General features: G+C 34.2%; 1 protein-coding gene and 1 non-coding gene across 2 annotated transcripts in view; both read left to right on the top strand.

The window, feature by feature from the left end:
* Positions 1–17,300, top strand: part of TNFSF13B (TNF superfamily member 13b) — a 46,168-nt gene that overhangs the window by 5,232 nt on the left and 23,636 nt on the right. The window contains exon 3 of the mRNA XM_024578977.3: positions 9,410–9,466. Within this exon, the coding sequence (XP_024434745.1) occupies positions 9,410–9,466 (57 nt within the window). The remainder of the gene's footprint in view (positions 1–9,409; positions 9,467–17,300) is intronic.
* LOC112321574 (small nucleolar RNA SNORA57) lies at positions 7,897–8,048 on the top strand. The gene has a single exon (XR_002976545.2). It is a non-coding gene; the product is annotated as a small nucleolar RNA SNORA57 (small nucleolar RNA).

Below are 17,300 nucleotides of genomic sequence, written 5' to 3'. Positions count from 1 at the left end.
GAGCACATATCTTAAGGATACAGCTTGGTGGATATTCTTAGTGACAGCAGTAGATCAAGGGACCACCATCAGCCCACACACCTACTTGCTGCTACTTCCAGTCTTCCCCAAGGGTAAATTCTGCTTTTACTTAATTTTATAACTTGCTACTTAATTTTAAAATTGGCTCTATTTTGCTTTTCTTTACTTATGCTGTATTTCAATGAAAGTCTTATTAAGTTTCATACATTTCATAAAATAATTTCTGATTATAGTTTAACAAACAGAAATGTGGGGAAATCCAGTATTAAAGAACTGCCAAATGGCTCATATTGACCAAAACTTCACTTTTAAGCCCATAAAATGTATTTGCAGATATTCCTAATTAAAAATAAATAACCAAAGTGATATGGCTTTGAAAATATTACCCATTACAATTTCTTCACAAATGGGATCACGATGACCCATACTTTGAACCTTCACCTGACTTTACTCATTAATTATATTTATTGATTATAAACTTAGATTCATAGAAATGTATTCATTTTTAAAACCTAAAGATAAGCATCTTTAGAGTTCAACAAGAAAATGAATTCTTTCACATGCGCCCCTACTGAAACCATTATTTTACTAGTTTATAAATAAAATCAGATAGCCTTTGTATTTTCTCCCTTGTTATTCATTAGGGTATTTGAGAATTATTGGAAATCATTTAAATTATAGAATGACAAAAATTATTTTATAGTGTTTATTATACTTGTCTCAACTGTAATAATAAGATGTGAAAGTGTGAATAATTCCAAGAAATGTAGAAACAAGAGTGGCCATATTTCATCTTCTATATATTTATTGTAGGATTTTGACCAAACTACTTTAAGTTATTTTTCTTCATTTTAAAATAATTTTTTAGTTTGGACTTATTTTACAATTATAGAAAAGTTGCAAAGATAGTGTAGGAGGTGATCATGAATCTCTCATCTGGTTTTCCCTAATGTTAACATCTTACATCACCATGGTCCCTTTGTCACAACTAAGAAACCAACATCAGGACTTAACTAATAATGAAACTGGAACTGTTATCTGAATTTCACCAGTTTTTCTACTCACGTCCTTTCTATGTCCCAGGGACCACCCAGGACATCACATTGTATTTAACATTTTAAAATCAAAGTTTTGAATATAGTACACATAAGTTAACACCTTATATTGTAACTTAATTATTTCTCTGGGATAAATATTTTTAATTGTTAAAAGAAAAAATATCAATACTATTTTTGAATCTTCTTTCTTGAAATTCATAATCTATCTCCTTTGCAAGGAAAGATAGGATGTCAGAATCATCTATAAAGCCCAGTCTTTGTTTCATTGACATTCCTGGCTCAGCTGTAACATTTGCCAAAAGCATAGCATGTAAACTCAACCATACAGTTTGTATCAGATTTAGGCTAACTGAAGCCTCTTACCCAGTAAGGGCGTGTTTCTTCCTAGAACATAAACAGCTGGCTGCTGCCATGGTGATCTTTGACCAGATTCTTCCCTGACTGTTATTTTAACCTCCTGCTTCAATAACGAGAGCCTTCTTTTTCAGTGTTGCAAGAACAGGCTTCTGTTCAATTTCCAAAAAAGTAATTAAAATGAAAATAGTGACCTGACAACCAAATCTTTAAACCCTGTTCTTTCAAGTTTAAAGTTTTGGAAAACAGATGAGCCAGGAAACAAGTCAATCAGTGCAGCCAAGAGTGACATTGTCTCTTCCACATATTCTGCAAGCCTGCTAGGTTCTAAGAATTATTGTAGTTGTTGGATGTTTATTGGACAAGAGAACAGCAAAAAGTTTCTGCCTGCCAGTGATTACATTACAACGAAGTAGAAAGACACAGAAAATAATCAATAAACATGATTAATGAGTGAATCATAATACTAGAAAATGGCAAATGTATGGAGTAAGTGAAAACTTTAGAGCAGGGTTAAGGGCAAGGAGAGGGGAAGAGGATATGTTTCTGCTTCAGATAAGGAGGCCAGGGTCAGTCTATCTTCTTGAACGCTCAACAATTCTTTATACTTTCAGTTAAAAAAAATTCAGACATGGGTAGGTATTTTACACATAAATCCCTAATGTTGAGGAATGTGTTCTCATTATTCTGTAGGAATGGATCATATTAATTTTAATGTTTAATTATGCCTTTTATAGGTCAAGTCCTACTTAAAAGAACTGCATCGGGAAGTTCTTTGTTATGGTGGGATTTTCTTTTAAAGGGTATGCATATTTCTGAAGAGATAGAGAAGAAACATGTTTTCCACAAAATAGAGTAAACAGCCACAATGAGAAACTCTGAGGTAGGCACTCTGGAATATATAGAAAAAAGAAGGGGGAAACTAAGTTATTGGGTGTGTTCCGTATGTAAACTCTGGGTCATGTCCTGTTGATCTATGATCATTTACCCTCTCAATAATCCTATTAAGTTGTCACAATTGTCTTTATTTTAGATGGTAGAATTGAGGCCAGACAGAGTCAATTCCTTCTCTCAACAAGCTAAACATTTACTTAGAGAAATTAAGCAAAATTAACGTAAATTTTAAGATAACAAACACTAAGCTCTTTAGCTTCTACCAAACACATGTAAATATGACTGCAGTTGATTCTTATGACACTGTGAAATAGATATTATTTTCATTATATACATAAGAAAACATTTCCAAATTATGTCAGTCTTATGGTTAAACAGCTGTTTGGTTTCAAAAGTGAATTCATTATCTATTAACTGTAAATTCTGAGTTTTTTCAATTATGCCAGCTGTATGTATTTACTGTTCAGGTAAGACATCAGATTTGAAAAAAATTACTGAGTCCTTTGAGACCCAGACTTTTATTCATATTAGTATTATTACCAATGAGAGGGACATCTTGTTTGGAATCATAGAATGTTAGTAATGGTGATTATACACTAAATGATTATCTACTCCATGGTAGAAAAGTATTAAGATGGATTTGGAAGAATTAGGAGATTTGGATGAGGGAAGATTGTATCCTAGAGTATGGAAACAATAATGAAACAGGAAAACAGAAAAAATGTAAGACAATGTCTTATTTTAGTGGGTAGAAGAGGCATAACACATGCCAACACCTTTTAAATGTTTACTCTTTTAAATGTTTAAGATTTTTACAAGTGCTGATTGATTGAAGTGTTTTTACAAGTTGAGGCTTTCCTCCTTCTCCTCCTCCTCCAATGGTTAGACTGTGTGAAAGTAACTGCCTCTGATAGCTTCTGACACTAGTGAAGCCATGTGTCAACTCATCCTTTTTCTCTTCTAACTCTTGCTCTAGAGCTTGTCAGAGAAATAAAGAGTAAGAATTTCAGGAAACTAGCACACAGCCATTTACTTAAAAAATATAACAGCATGCTACCGTTCTATGGATGAAGATTAAAAACTTTATTATTGAAGATTATTTGTTATGGAAAATGTTTCCAATATAACCATTGGCCCAAAGATTTATTGTCAGAGTGTCAGATATTAGTGAAGTGTTTTCTTTAAATTTATGAAACCTATTTCCCCTAAGGCATTAATTTAAATTTATTTAATGTATTATAAAGTTGGATGTAAGGATGGGTTTTTAAAGAATTATTTGGAAAGGTTGGATGTTATGATGTCTACTTTTTTTCTAAATTGTTCCACAGATTTTTGTTTTAGTCTGCTCAAACCAGACACTGCAAATTTATAAATGATGATCTTTGATATCAAGTGACTCACAGTCTAGGGAGAGAGACAGTTAAACCATTAGTATGTACAGTGAAATGTATGTCACTAGATGTACGTACAAAGTGTAGTAGGATGAGCATTTAGCTAGTAGGATCAGGAAAGAGTTGATATTTGATCTGAACCCTGAGGATGAATGGGCTTCCACCAGATGCAAACGTGAGGGATATTTCATGCAGAGGAAATGGCAGATACATAGTCACGGGTTCATGAAGGTGACCTCCTTTTCTGAAAATGTGTGTTTAAGTACAGCTGGGTGGGTGAGTAGAGTTCATGAGGATTTTCAGTTCAAGAATGGCCGCTGAAGAAATTTTAGACATTAGAAGAACAAGATAAAATTGAGGTTTGAAAGGCAATTGTACATAGAATACAATGATGGACTAGGATTTGTAGAAAAGAGAAGGAACACAACTTGGTGAACTAATGTAATTGTCAAGAATGACAAGGGTGAAAAATCTGAACATAAGGTACCCTGCTCCTTGTTTTCCAATTTTTATCATTCTCCCTCTGTCTTCTTTTCACTCACACTTGCTGTGTCCCTTTCCATATACTCATGACTGTTACTTTTGTCTGGAATGTTCCTGTAACCTTCTTCAGATTTCATTAAAGTGTGACCGTTCCGAGAAGCCTCTTATTTGGGTCAAATGGGATGTTCTCTCTCTCTCTCTCTCTCTCTCTCTCGTTCTGTCTTATACAATTGCAACTTTATTTCTGGTTTTATTGTATTGATTTATGCCTGCTCTCCCCACAGAATCAGGCATGTATATAAAGTTTCTAGCTTGGGGAACTCAGAGGACAGTTATATAATCCATTTAGGGAAGGGGAAAAAGGAGTAAGCGGTGAGTGTGTGAGGAAGATCAAGAAATAGATTTGGGGCATGTTGAACTTAAGGTATCGTTATGGCATCCAGATAGAATTGTCCAAGAGGAAGCTGAAGATGTAACAGCCACTTGTGCAATTTATTATTACCTTTTGCAAGACATTCAGGTGTATTTCTATTTTTGGTTTTACCTTTCTTGACTTTCAGGCATGTTTACATATTGTTTTTCACTGGAAAGTTACTGATAGCCAGTGACCTCTGAGTATACATCATTAATCAAGAAATATTCCAAAATAATGCAAAGGAGCCATGGCAAAAGAAAAAACATATCCTGTGGAGATGTGACTCAACTATAAAATTAGTAATTTTAAATTAAAATATTTGATCAGTTGTAAAATGAAATAACATTAAATGAAAATGGTGGGGGTTTTATTTTTGATTTTGCTGTTTTAGTTCTTAGTGCTTATGAGGCTCTGTAAAGGGCTACCATTTTACATATCCTACATTGCTTTAGGCACAGAACATAATCATATTATGAGTGATACATGGTAATGCCCAGTTAATGCCTAAAACTCTACACACACACACACACACACACACACACACAGAAAATCTTTAATTCGAATATTTTTCTTTTCTTCTATTAGCTATAGTTATTTCTATTTTATTTTATCAACTCCTTTGCAGCCCTCAAAAAAACAGCACCTCTTTTCTACTCCCCAAGGCCATTATAGTACTACCATCTTTCTGAATTCCCCAGAATTGAAAACTTATTTTCATTATTAGTTTTTAATTCTTCTTCAAACACATACAGTCATTAGTCACAGACTTAAAAGTTTTTCACAATTTATCTTGGATGATTCATTTGTAAAATTGTATTTTAGGCCAAATTATACTCATGTTATATTTATTACCAGTCAACAGCTGAAACTTGGTTTACTGTTGTCTCCCTTTATGGCAACTCATTCTACACATAGACACATGTATAATCAACATTTGTCAGGCTGGCCCCTCTCAAGATCAAGAATTCCTGATTTTTTTTTCTGTTTACTTCTCAATCTAGCTCTCTAACAATTCTTTTAAAACTCTCTCAACTCATATGGTTTCATAAGTTGCCACCCAAGCAAAATGCTTACCATTGATCAAATAAAACTTTATAATCTGGTTTCCCACACCTAAATTCTTGTATTTCCAGTCCAGTAGAAATGTTTATCCTACGGCAATTCTTTCTTCAATTTTTTATAAATCTATACCCAGCATTAGGTCAATGTTTAGGCCTTTAAAATTATTCTAATTAAACTTTTCCATCTAGATAAGTGAGAAGAACTATGAAAAATTAGTAGGTGTAAGACATATGAATTGGGCAAATGTGTGATGCTTTTCACGGGAGCCACAGGTAATCTGCAATAATTGCATATTTTGGTAGTTTTATATATTAGCTTATTGAAATAATGTATAGTAAACAAGGTTCCAGTTTGAAAGGGTTTAGTTCCAGTGCAGAGAGCAATATAACAGATATTAGCAATCCCGTACACTTTCAAGTCCCTCTTCCTGATTAAATGATATTTGAATAATACACTTAAGAAGGTGGCTTTCAAACTCAAAATGTTAATGTTTTATTTTTTGTATAGAAAATATTTAAATGCTATTTTAATTGTGAAGTTGGTTAGATTTTATTTTATCAAATGTTGAGTAATAGCTAATTATTTGTTTTGAAAGTTCTTATATTAAGGATTCTCTTTTATAATCTCTTTTTGTCATCAGTATAAATTGTTTTTAGAAACATTTTACACAAGGTTTACTATTATGAGTAAATTTTCTTATGCTGTCAAAATGTACAGAACAAGAGTAATTATCCATGTTTCTCATATTATGATATGTATATACTAAATATACACATTTAGAAATGTTTCCCAGTCATGCAAAAAGGTTTTAATGTATGCTATTGCCTTGCTTAGTTAAAAAGATAAGCCATTCTTAAACTCTTGTGTAATTCCCTTCAGTTGTAGTAGAGGGAATGATGTATGAAAGACTTATGAAAACCAAACACAATCAGTATTCCAATTGCAATCAATACTGTGTTTTACATTGACTCTGCACTCTCAGAATTGTTGTAATTGGATCTGTGTTCTTGGGAGATATCAGAAAATACTATACTCTTCTTTCCCCACTTTTTGTGAGCAATAATCCATAGTTAAGATCAGATCTATGTTGAATTGGAAAGAGTCCTAAAAGGCTGAACTGGAGAGAAGTGATAGTAGATATTAATTTCCTGAGAAGGAGGAGTTGAAATGTGAAGAGATAAGTAACACTGATGGGGTCAGTGGGACCTGAGCATCATCTAATGAGGAAAGTCTTGTTCCCACTCTTCAAACATTGTTATTGAACTGTCATTTTAAGAGCCCATTTTCTTTTTGGAAGAGTGTTGCTTGAAATAAACTTTTCTCTCAATAGCATGCTTTTTTCTAAAAAGTAGATTTCTGTTACTACATGATGAAATAGATCACTGTTTTTCAACGTGTAGGTTGTAGCCAAGTTTTGGTTAGGCCACGGAGATTAAAATTCAGATATGTATCAGTTTGGTAGTGTCGAGGCATCACTCATCACATAAAACTCTTTCTCCTCTAGGAGTTTTGGGGAAGCAGTCGGGGTTAGTGTTAATTGAAACAGGAAGTAATGTAGTGTAGTATTTCTTTGTTTTTTTCATCAGCTTCAGTTGTTCTTCATGCTCTGATAATGTCCATTATGTTCCCAGTTTATTTGGTGCAAAGCTGTTAGGAACAGTATTGCTAGCACTACTACTACTGATAATAGCCAGGTGTGATTTTGCAATTATTATGTACCAGGTATAGTACTAAGTGTTTCATATGCATTATCTCACTTAATCTTTATGATATCCCTGTACACATAATGACAAAAGAAAGATGGAAATTTGGAAGTTCGACTTTAACTTTTGTCAACACCCTCTTCTTTTTCTGTGTGGAGGAAAGGTGAGAGCTTCAGGTGTTCCAATTGATCCTTGAGTCCCTCACAGAAGTAATTATGGTGCCTTGTGAGTAGTGATTTCTTAAGAAGTTTTTCTTAGAAAAATAAAAACACGTTTAAAATAGGTTCGATGTGGCTACTCTGTATATTGTGCCCTTCAGACTATAGCTGCTTTGTATGCTTTGTTATTTCTTCCTTCACAGCTTTCTTATTCTCAACCATTCTGCCTGTTACTATGTTTTTACGTAATTGCATGGCAAAGGGTCTGCCATAGTAACTGCACTAAAGAGTCACATTTTCCCTAACACAGACATGGTTACCCTTGTTTTATAAATCAATAAAAGAATCACAAAGTACCCTCCTCTTCTTGGCGGGGGTCGGGCTTGAGGGCTTGCGGACCCCCATAATGCACAGAGGCAGAGGGAAAGGGCTCTGGACCCCTCGGTGTCACATCTTCGGTGCCGACAGTTTCCAGTCCGCGGGTTCTATCCTCAAGCTACAGGACACTGGTAAAAAAAATAAAAAAATAAAAGAATCACAAAGTAGACTAAATAATTCTGCTCCTGTCGAATTGATCAGATTAACATAAAAATGTGTTAGAAAAGTTTCATGGTTATAAAGGAATTGCAGTTTTTAACATTATATTCCACCTTTAAATGCCAAGAGAAATTTCTTAACAGATTTTGTTATGTGATAACTCCTTTTAAGAGAATTCTTCTTAGGCCAATGCATTTGCAAGGCCTTCTCAGAATATCATATAATTATTACACCTGTTATTTCATGGTTTAAATAGTAAAAATATTTTAATTAATCAGCTGAAGCAGAAATTCTCAACTGTGCTCAGGCATTAAAATCTATACACTGAGAAGCATGGTTAAGGTATTACTTCAGTTCTGAATACAACACTTGCTAAAAAATAACAAATCTAAGCTATCAATAATAGTTCGTTAATTTAAAATAGGAATGCTCAGGTTTATGTTTTATATTTTTCAAAGATATTTATTGTTTTGCTTTCTTCTCCTACAGTCTACTTATCTTACCTTTGCCTGATGGCATTTGTCTTTATTTAACCGAATAGTTATTTATTCCCATGAATATTCCCTGGAATATTTTACTGTACATTTAATATGTGATATGAACTGATGCTCCCCAGAAACTTCACTGATTAAGCAATCTCAGGGAGAGTCTTCCATTTTGTTTTTAAAAGATGTTCAGTCTCTACTCTTTTTGGTCCAAATATTTTAATGGAAGGCTGACTTTGGCTCCACAGTGAAACAGATGTGGTTTCCACCTCAGGACCTGGGCAAGTTGACACTTTCTCAAGACTTAGTTTTCAGTATATAATTTTTAGGATTTTTGTGAGGTTGGATTTATGTTGGCTCAATAAATGTTAACAATTAATTTTATATTTAGTAATAATGGTAGTATTTTTAATACCAGTGAGTTGTTATTTGTTGTTAGATATTTTAAACAAAAAATCATTTTAGAATATTCTGATAGTTTAACTAGCTCATGTATTTGGTAGGCTTGAAAACAAATAATGATGACTAAATTTGCTTTCTATATGTTAACATTTTAAAGCAAGTTAGGTTAAAAGTATAAAGATGATATACTTACTATATTTCTACAGCATATAGGTTTTCTGAAACATGAATTTCAAGTACAAATTTTATTTCAAGTAAAAGTTACAGTAAATACCTGTGGGCACATTTCATAAAGTAATGTTAAGAACAACATATAAGCTATGTAGAAAGTATAATATATTCAGTGCTACTGGAGAATGAGTTTGTAGCTTTGTGTTTTATAAATCCTCTTAGTTCCATTGCTATTTCTATTCAAGTAACTAAAATGATACATTTTTGCTTTTCAGTCACTCAAGACTGCTTGCAACTGATTGCAGACAGTGACATGCCTACTATACGAAAAGGTAATAAAATAGTCCCAGTAATTTTTCCACCTAGAATTCAGTATATTCCAATCACTTATAAATTTCAAGTCCAAAGACCATATTCAGAGCTCAGCTCAAATCTACTCTCTACCTCAAAACTTTAGTTAGATATAAAATAATAAATATATTTATTCAAAATAATTAGGGAATAAATACTTAGGTTAATCTAATATTTTAAAATAGAATTGTCTCAGAGAACTAATACTTAGAAGTTTTAAATAATTAGCATATGATAAAACAAAATCAATACTAAAGCAAAATTTATTTTTTATTATTTAGAAATTATTTTGGCTTCTATAAGGTCATTTCAAGATCATCTTCACAAATATTAATTATTCAATTAAGTTGTAGAAATCATAGTAGGATGAAGTAAAACCAAACATATCATAAACATCTCATACTAATTAATTTATTAATAAATGTATATGTACAAATAAGTAAATGTAAGATTTTATGATATGTCTTCAGCATGAAATTATTGCTGTGCATTTTACATATAATGGTTAAAACTATACAGTGTTACAGTTGCTCTGTGAGCACTAGAGCTCAGCAGTGACTAAAATACATATAGTTCCTCACCTTCATGGAATTTGCCTTCCAATGAGGGAAAAATAGAAAATAAAATGAATAAGTAAAATGTAAATGCTGGTCATAAAATTAAATGCTATTCAGAAAAATAAAGGAGGTAGGGTGCAAGAGAACATTTGGGTTATGAACCATAAAAGGGAGTTCAAAAGTGTCAGGAGGCTAAACTAGAGCCAGGAATGGGAAAACAATAACAAGTCCAGATAATGAATTTGGATTGGCCTTTGTAATGATTCCCAGGAGTGTTATCTTGCGTCTGTATTTTTCTGTGTGACTTTAGTTATTTTAAATGTAACACAAATATTAAACTATTTGAAATTCTATTATTATTTATTACTCTGCATTTTCCAAAGTCATGTTTGTAGCTTTTAATAGGCAACTAACTATTTCCTAAGAATTAAAATTAAGCCAAAGAAGACCCTAAGGACAAAAGATAAAATTTACAAAATATATAATTGAGAAACAGTTTGTTTTACGCATTTGACCAAAACCCAAAATGCTATAAATCACACCAAAAGATACAGCTGCTACTCCATTGTGAGCATGAACTGCACAGTGTGCCATCTTCTTGGGGTGGTGGCTGCTCTCCACTGATCAGGGTGCTCATCTCAGCACTTTGCCCTTCGGACCCAAGGATTGGCCTTGTGTTGCCAGCAGGCCGTGGACATTAATATAAGTGTAAATAATAAGCGTGATGTACATTTCAGCAGTACTGCTTCACTGTACCCCATAAGTTTTTATATGTTGTGTTCCCATTTTTATTTGTCAGAAGATATTTCTTCATTTACCTTTTTATTTGTTTTGTGACCCATTATTTGTTTAGGGGTGTGTTAACATTCATGCATTTGTGAATTTTCCAGTTTTCCTCCTGTTGTTGATGTCTAGTTTCATACTGTTGTTGAAAAAGATACTTGCTGTCTTTTTTAATTTGTTGAGACTTAGTCTGCACTGTAACATTTCATTTATCCTTGAGAATTTTCCTTGTGCTCTTAAGAAGATTGCATATTTTCGCACGGTAGAATGGAATATTCTGTATCCCTCTTAAGTTCACTTAGTCTCATACAGTCCTGTACAAGTATTCTATATCTATATTGGTTTTCTTTTGGATGATCTATCCATTGTTTGAAATGGGATATTGAATTCTATTGTTACTGTATTGTTGTCTTCTTCTTTAAGAGTTCTTAATATTTTCTTTATATATTTAGAGTCTCTAATGTTGAGTGCATATATTTTTATATTTGTTATATCCTCTTGAATGTCATTGTATAATGACCTTCTTTGTCCCTTGTGACAGTTTTCAAATGTCCACTTTGTCTGATATAAGAATAGCCACTTCTCTCTTTTGTTTACTGTTTGCATAGAATATTGTTTTCTAACCCTTCAGGTTCAGCCCATCTGTGTCCTTAAAGTGAGTTTCTTGTAGGTAGCACATGGTTGGATTTTTTTAAATCCATTCAGCCACTCTACATTTTTACTTCTCCCTCCTCCACACTTTATGTTATTGGTGTGACAATTTACATCTTTTTATATTGTGTAACTATTAAATTGTTGTAGTTATAGTTTTTAAAAATACTTTTGTCTTTTAACTTTTACACTAGAGAGAAAGTGATTTACAACTTATTTCGGCCATTTACTTCAGGTAGTTTACTGGAGATTTGTTTCCTTTCTTTGATTGTGTTGTGTTTTCTTGATTTTTCATATTCCTTGTAGATTTATTTTGCTATTCGTACATTTGAAGAAGCAGCCACCTCATCCAGTCTTGGTGGACTGATTTTGACTGGGAGACATGTGTTGGTCAGCAGTGCTTGATATTCGCCACACTAAGGCTGAAGACAGGATCCACTTTGCTTTTGTTTTTCCTTCCAGGAGGAAAAGCATCAGTTCTCTGCTTTTTCTCGATCATGATAAAAATGTTGGCTGTAAGGGGATGCTCTCCCCTTTCTTTCTTTCTAACTATATCCAGGACCAAGCTCTTTTGGTTTTTCAGTGGTCAGTGTGAGGCAGGGCAGAAACACTTACTATCCATCCCTCCATGGGAGAATCGTGGAGTAAGGCAATCTTCTTGGTGTTGAGCTAAGCCTGTTTAGGGAAAGAACTGATGTGAGAACACTGAAACTGCTCTTCTTACCCATATAAATATGGCTGCTTCTCACTTTGTGAACCCTTAGGGTGCTTCTAGTTCTTAGCTAGATTCTGAATTTCTCTTCAACGTATTTTGTTTCATTATTATTGTGAAGTCAGTGTTTCTGTGGAGGGGTAATATATAAGGCTTTCTATTGCACTTTGCCATCTTGCTGTTGTTATCCCCACTCAGAACTTTAAATATATAATCCTACTGCCTTTTGCCTACATGGTTTTAAGTGAGAAATCAGCTGTTAATATTATTGAGCCTCCCTTGCACTTGAGGAGTTGCTTCTCTCTTGTTGCTTTCAAGATTCTCTCCTGTCTTTGTCTTTCAACTGATTCATTTTAATATGTCTTGGTATGGATCTCTTTGAATTTATCCTCTTGGAAGTCATTCAATTTTTTGGATGTATAGATTTACTCTTTCTTAAGAGTTGGGAAGAGTTTGGCAGTTATTTCTTCAAATATTTGTGTCCGTTTCTCTTCTCCTTCTGGAACTCCTGTCATTCACATGTTAGTGTGATTGATGGTGTCCTACAGGTCTCTTGTACTCTCTTCATTTCCTTTCATTCCTTTTTCTTTCTGCTCCTCAGACTGGAAAATTTCAGTTGTTCTAGCTTCAGTGTTACTAAATCTGCCTTCTGTGTGCTCAATCTGCTGTGTAACCTCTCCAGTGAATTTTTTAAAAAAATTTTCAGCTCCACAAATTCTATTTGGTTCCCTTTTGAAAAATAATTTTATCTCTTTACTGATAGTGTCTATTTATTCAAACAAAATTCTGCTGATTTTCTTAAGTTCTTTTTCTGTGGTCTCCTTTAGCTCTTGAAGCATATTTAAATGATATGCTTAAAGTCTTTGTTTATTAAGTTCAGTGTCTGGGCTTCCTTAGGAATGGTTTCTGCTAATTTCTTTTTTTTTCCTCTGAATGATCCTTTGTTTATATACTTTTTTTTCTTTGAAAATTGAATGATTTAAATATTATAGTGTGGTAAGTCAGGAAATTATATTTTTCCCATCCCCTGCATTTAGTGTTTATTGCTGTGGGCTATAGTCATCCATTCGTTTATTGATTTTCCGAAATTGTCTTTGCTAAGACTGTATTTCTTGTCCTATGTGGTCACTGAAGTCTTTCTTTTTTGGGGTATCTCTGCAGTATGTCGGAATTTTTTATGCAATATTATTTATTAGTGAAGACTAATTAGGACATATATTAACATATAGTTTAATATTTTAATGTTGATTGAAAGCACATTATAAATTGATAAGTATGATAAGTGAAACAACATATTTATCTTAGATATTTATATGGAAGTATCTAAGTTAATAGTCATGAAACTGATTTGATTTTTTACTTAAATTCATAATTTTTATAATTAAAAAAAATTTTCAGCTACAGTTTGCATTCAGTATGATTCTGTGTTGGTTTGTGATGTAGAACATAATGGTTAGGCAATCATGTGCTTTACAGAGTGGCCCCCTGATATTTCAAGTATCCACCTGGTACCATGCATAGTTAGTGTGATATTATTGACTATATTCCCTATGCTATATTTACATCTCTGTGAAGATTATGTAACTACCAATTTCTACCTCTTAATCCCTTCACCTTTTTCACCCAGCCCCCTGCACCTCCCTCCCCTCTTTCAACCATCAGTCTGTTCTCTGTATCTCTGAGTCTGTTTCTGTTTTGTTTATTTTGTTCTTTAGATTATATATATAAGTGAAATCATACAGTATTTTTCTTTTTTCTAGCTGACTTATTTCACTTAGCATAATACCACGTAGGTCCATTCATGCTGTTGCAAAAGGTAAAATTTCATTCATTTTTATGGCTGAGTCGTATTCCGTTTGCATTGTAGTATGAGTACTACAGCTTTTTTAGCCACTCATCTATTGATGAGCACTTGGGTTGCGTTCATATCTTGGAAATTGTAAATAATGTTTCAGTGAACATGGGGATGCATATATTCTTTCAAATTAGTGTTTTGGGATTCTTCAGGTATTTTCCCAGGTGTGGGGGGGCTCCACCCGCAGGGCCCCGCCGGCCACCATGGATGAGAATAAGTCTACCAAGACATGATCTGCTTGGGGAACAAAGGTGGCTGATCTCTCAAAGGAGAAGGGCCAAGAGCCTTTTCCTCAATGGGCTTTTATTGGGTTCATTTTGCACAGGAATACAGCTAAAGCTCATCAATCATTGTCAGGCAGTAAGGATCAAACAATAGATAACATACAAAGAACTCTGAGGGCTTATTCTGAGTTAGGGTCAGTTAAAGGGCTGTAAGATTTTGGGAAACAAACTCATTTCAGGCTTGGACCCTTATCAAAAAACTGAGGACATTCTTAGCAAAGCAGGTTTCACAGGTTTTTATGCATTCTTTCTTAGGCCTGATTGCCCCAGGGAGTCCGCCCTTTCCAGCACAGGGCTACACCGTCCTCTGTCATGGTTTCAGGCTTAAGTCAGGCAGGAAGTAAGTACCTTACTTCAGGAAGTAAGGTAGCCAAGAGATTAGGATACTTGTTGCAGACAGAATGAAGACTCAGGCTCTTTCAAAGCTGAGGGGTGAGGGTCCATCATCCCCTTTTTCTATAGCCCCCCGAATCCTTCCCTGTGGCCTTTTTCATGACCATGCTTGTCTTAGGTCATCCCTCCCTTGAGGAATCTTACCCGTCATTGGCTAACTGGTCAAGCTCAGGGCCAAGCAGGGTGAAGTAAAGTGGGCAGTGATGGCACCCCTGCCAGGGAGATAAGCTTTGTCTCCTTAGTGGCTTATGGTCCCAAGGTCTCTGACTCAGCCTTAGCCATGGGGCTTTACAGCTTCTGAAACCAGGCAGGGCGGTTCCCAACACCCAGAAATGGAATTGCTAGGTCATAAGGCAATTCAATTCCATTTTAAATTTTTTGAGGAACCTCCACACTGTTTTCCATAGTGGTTACACCAGTCTGCATTCCCACCAGCAGTGCTCTAGGATTCCCCTTCCTCCACATTCTCACCAACAGTTGTTGTTTATTGATTTATTGATGATAGCCATTTTGACAGGTGTGAGGTGATTATCTCATTGTGGTTTTGATTTGCATTTCTCTGGTGATTAGTGATATTGAGCAACTTTTCATATATCTATTGGCCATTTGTATGTCCTCTTTGGAGAAGTGTCTTTAGGTCTTTTGCCCAATTTTTAATTGGGTTTTTTGTTTGTCGGGTGTTGAGTTGTCTGAGTTCTTTATAAATTTTGGATATTAACCCCTTATCTTATGTATCATTAGCAAATATCTGTCTTTTTGTTTTGTTGATGGTTTTCCTTGCCTTGCAAAACTGTTTCTGGTTCGATGTAGTCCCATTTGTCTATTTGTTCTTTTGTTTCCCTACCCAAGACAATATGTCAGAAACTTTTTTAAACCTCTAATCCTAATCTTAACAGAGGCTTACTTAAATACCAGGAGCAACAACAACAACAACAAAATACTACTCTTTTCTTAACAGAGTGGCTCTGAGCTGAGGAACTGCTTCAATATTTAGCCAGGCTGCCAACAACTCTGGCTCAGACCCCCCTCCCACTTGTGTAGAGACTGAAGATGAAGTAGAAGTGTTAGGTGAGGATTTTTTTTCAGGTCTTTTCTGAACATGCATTTGGCTCTAAGCATGCATGTTGAATTACAGATTCCTTGGTGTATATGGTAGCATGTGAAAGCTCTTATTTCTTTAAATATTTTCCTTCTTAGCTGCCTCCTTCTCAGGCTTTTGGTTAGTCTGCTGCCTGCCCCATCTGCTGTTCCTTGTTCCTAGCAACCACTGGTAGTATATGTCTTTAAAGCTTTTGATTGACAACAAACAGCCTGGGAGCTGCTTCCACCTGAAAGGAACTTCTAGACAGAAAGTTCACAGCCTCAATGTTTTGAGAATAAGCATTTCACTCCCTGGCACCAGCAAGGTGCCGTCTGGGACCCAGGCCCCTATTTTCATATCTGTTGCTAAAGTTGAAAATGGAAGATGGTAAATGAATAAGCAAAAATACTATAATACTTTCTTACTGTAATTTAACAGCTTTTTTTAAATTTTCATTAAGTGCTCTCTTGGTACTATTAAGTTTTTACATACCTACAGATTTTATATATAGATTTCATACATACAAAAATGTCCATAATTTTTTGCCAGCTTAGTTGCTGCTTTAGTGAAGGGACTTATTTTTTGAGCTTTCTACTCTGCCATTTTCCATGACCTCATTCTGACATCTATAAATTATATCTTTAGGCAATTATATCTATTGATTTTCTACTCTGGTCTATCATAACATTAATATGATTACTCTTTATTCTCTCTATCTTCCTGTCCACCATAGATTTTTGGGGTAGCAATATTATATTTCTTAACTTTTGTCTATTTACTATTAAAGTGTTATATTTTTATTAATTGATTTGTTAACTTTAATTCATATCCTTTGGACTCCAGCTGATAGATATAAGACATTGATAATTTTATTACCAACATTTTCCCTCTTCTACTCATATTTTTAGTTATATTATTGTGATATTGTCATGACATAAAACTATTTTTATCCTTTCTTTCAAACAGTTCTTTTTATGTGTTTTTATCTTGGATTTACAGATTAATATATTCAGTACTTACTGCAAGTCTTTTTGCTGTGGTTTCCCCATTCATATCTTAGTTTGCTGAATTCAATTTTCTGCTAGTTTACTCAAAATGAGCACATGAGAGCAATGGTCACTAAGTATTTGCATTGATAAAGCTGTTTCTTTTTAGTTTTTATACTTTAAGGAATGATGGCTAGATATAAAATTCCCAGTTTACCCTTTCTTTAGTTGAGTATCTTATAGAAATTTCTCCACTGTCTTTTGACATTATATGCACTTTGAAAAAAACTAAGGTAAGAAAAGTCATTCTTCTCATAAGTGGCTTGATTTAATTGTCTTTACACAAAGAACATGTACTTACATTAAAACTATATACTTATTTTAATATATATATCTCAGAATTGACTGTTTTGGTACATAGAATAAATGTCCACACCCTACTCCCCAAAACTTGTGAGTGTATTACTTTACATGTTAAAGGGGCTTTGCAAGTGTGAGGGGAGGGGTGTGCAC

Source organism: Desmodus rotundus, chromosome 13, assembly GCF_022682495.2.
Source record: "Desmodus rotundus isolate HL8 chromosome 13, HLdesRot8A.1, whole genome shotgun sequence".
Taxonomy (NCBI): domain Eukaryota; kingdom Metazoa; phylum Chordata; class Mammalia; order Chiroptera; family Phyllostomidae; genus Desmodus; species Desmodus rotundus.
The sequence above is the reverse complement of the archived record's forward strand: the minus strand, read 5'-3'. Positions and strand labels throughout refer to the sequence as shown.